This window comes from Limulus polyphemus, unplaced genomic scaffold, assembly GCF_000517525.1.
Source record: "Limulus polyphemus unplaced genomic scaffold, Limulus_polyphemus-2.1.2 Scaffold289, whole genome shotgun sequence".
In the NCBI taxonomy this organism is placed as follows: domain Eukaryota; kingdom Metazoa; phylum Arthropoda; class Merostomata; order Xiphosura; family Limulidae; genus Limulus; species Limulus polyphemus.
Window position 1 is genome coordinate 114,559 of NW_013665899.1, and position 2,260 is coordinate 116,818.

The 2,260-nt window shown below is 33.0% G+C and overlaps 1 protein-coding gene across 1 annotated transcript in view; it reads right to left on the reverse strand.

Moving 5' to 3' along the window:
* The window catches only part of LOC111085237, a 68,688-nt gene that overhangs the window by 10,646 nt on the left and 55,782 nt on the right, over nt 1-2,260 (reverse strand). Inside the window, exon 2 of the mRNA XM_022382890.1 lies at nt 261-467. Coding sequence (XP_022238598.1) covers nt 261-343 — 83 coding nt within the window. The 5' untranslated portion in view covers nt 344-467. The remainder of the gene's footprint in view (nt 1-260; nt 468-2,260) is intronic.

Here is a 2,260-nt window from a genome sequence, read left to right on the forward strand (position 1 = left end):
AAATTAATTATTCCAACGGAAAATTGAATCCAATAAACAATAATTTTATTATCATAAAATAAAGTTGTTGTTTTTTTTGTGGGGGATTGGGGTGGATCAACCCAACATTTCCATAATCTCTTTGTGAATAAGCGACAGTGTCAAAGATTAAAGTTATATGTGAAGAAACGTAATTGAGGAGTTTTGAATTATATAAAACCTTTTTCTCAAGAAATATCTTAGAATAAAAAAACTATCTAATGAGATTTTTTTATGCTTACCTATCATGTGGTCTTCCAACAGCCAAACTAAACATCAGAAGAAATAAGAACAAACATGGAACTGATCTCGCCAGTAACGCCATCGGTTGATTTTCAAGATCGTTCTGTAAAATCTTGAAGAACGTAATTTAGTTCGGGTAACCCTCGTTCCTTGTTAACTTCTCGTTTCGAACGTTTCACGTCGCGGTCCTTCTTCTGCCGGCGAATCTGAGTTGATGCAATAAAATCGACTTATTAAATAATCTAGGTATTCTTTTCTCCGCCCTTTAGCAATCACTTCACTTATCAACCAATAGAAAGACTATGACGTCATTAATTGAAGCCGTGACTAGGCAACTTTATCAACAGTGTAATGTATGGCAGGTTTTTGCTTGATATGACATGTATTTTTATAACAAAACTACTTATTATACTATTGTGTACGTCAAAGTCAATAGATGATTTGTAAACGCAAATATTTAATACATGTAAGGTTTCTAAACGAATTTTGTTTCGTATATATTTTCTATTGCTTGTAACTCTGTCTTTGTTGTATAAAATATACACAAATAAGATAGCTCGAAACAAACTACCGTATTTAAAATAGACGTCTAAAATTTTCTGATTGCACAGTTTTTAGTATAAATCTGTCTGTATGGATACTTTATTATGCGACGTCTACACCATTCGTTATTAATATTTCATCACTTTTTTACTTGCTTTACCAAATTGTCATCTATTGAAAGATCGAAAGAGTGAGATTTGAGCTCTCTTTAATTCAACACGTATTTCATCACGCCGTGTAAAAATCAAGCGTCATTTATACGATATAAGTATGACTCAGACTTCAAGTTACAAGAGTCTGAAAAAAACTTTGCTGCAAGAAACTTGGTGAAAGCACTGTAATATACTCAATGTATATGTTACTTTTAAATCATATATTCAGGATCTTCACAAATGAATAATGCGGCTCAAAGACACCTTTCAGCTTACTGTAATAATTTATACACGTTATCATATTGACGGAGGCTTTTATTGATCAGAAATTTGGAAATACGCATTATAATCTTCAGTACCTCATTTTTGTCCAGTCTTATACAATAGCTATTTTCTACATACACAACGGAGCTGCTACCTATTGAATTACCTCATCAAATGTTGTAAAAATCAAAATTGGATACGTTATTAGAGGACACAGTTTGTATGCATAGCACATATGTACAGTAAGAGGACTGGAATGATTTAATATTATGTCAGAACGGTTTTTGTAAAAACGTTTTATTATTAACTGTATTTGTAATTAAGCATTACTATTAGGCCTATTATATTTTTAAAATGAATTCTTCATCCAGTATGGCCTAGCATGGCTAGGTGGTTAGGGTGCTCGACTCGCAATCTGAGGGTCGCGGCTTCGAATTCCCGTCCCACCAAACATGCTCGTCCTTTCAGCCGTGGGGGCGTTATAATGTTACGGACAATTCTACCATTCGTTGGTAAAAGAGTGATGACTAGCTACCTTCCCTCTAGTCTTTCACTGCTAAATTAGGGACGGCTATCGCAGATATCCTCGTGTAGCTTTGCGCGAAATTCAAAACAACCAATAATTTCCATTTAGTCCCTTATAATTTTTCTTTGAAATCTCTAAAGGATTAGATAAATAATGTACTGTTAAATATAAAATAGGCCTAATACTGACGTCTTCTGAAAAACAAAATTAATTATAATCATGCTTTGCCAACTTGGAAAAGTTATTCACACCATAACTGATTTATTGTTTGATTCACCATTTTTCTTTGACTAGTTATAGGTAGTCAATAAACGGCAAAGGAAAGCTTACCATTGACCTATAGCTGAGTGTTTAGTATGTAGTTTTTAATTATAACTAAATTTTCTTTCAACTGGAACCTCTTTTATAAATGAAAAACGCATTTTGTATTTCTGAACGTTTCAGAATGGCAAAAGAAACAGTAAATATTTGGTCATGAAGAAATTCATGTCGCCTTTTTTAGATGAAAAAACCC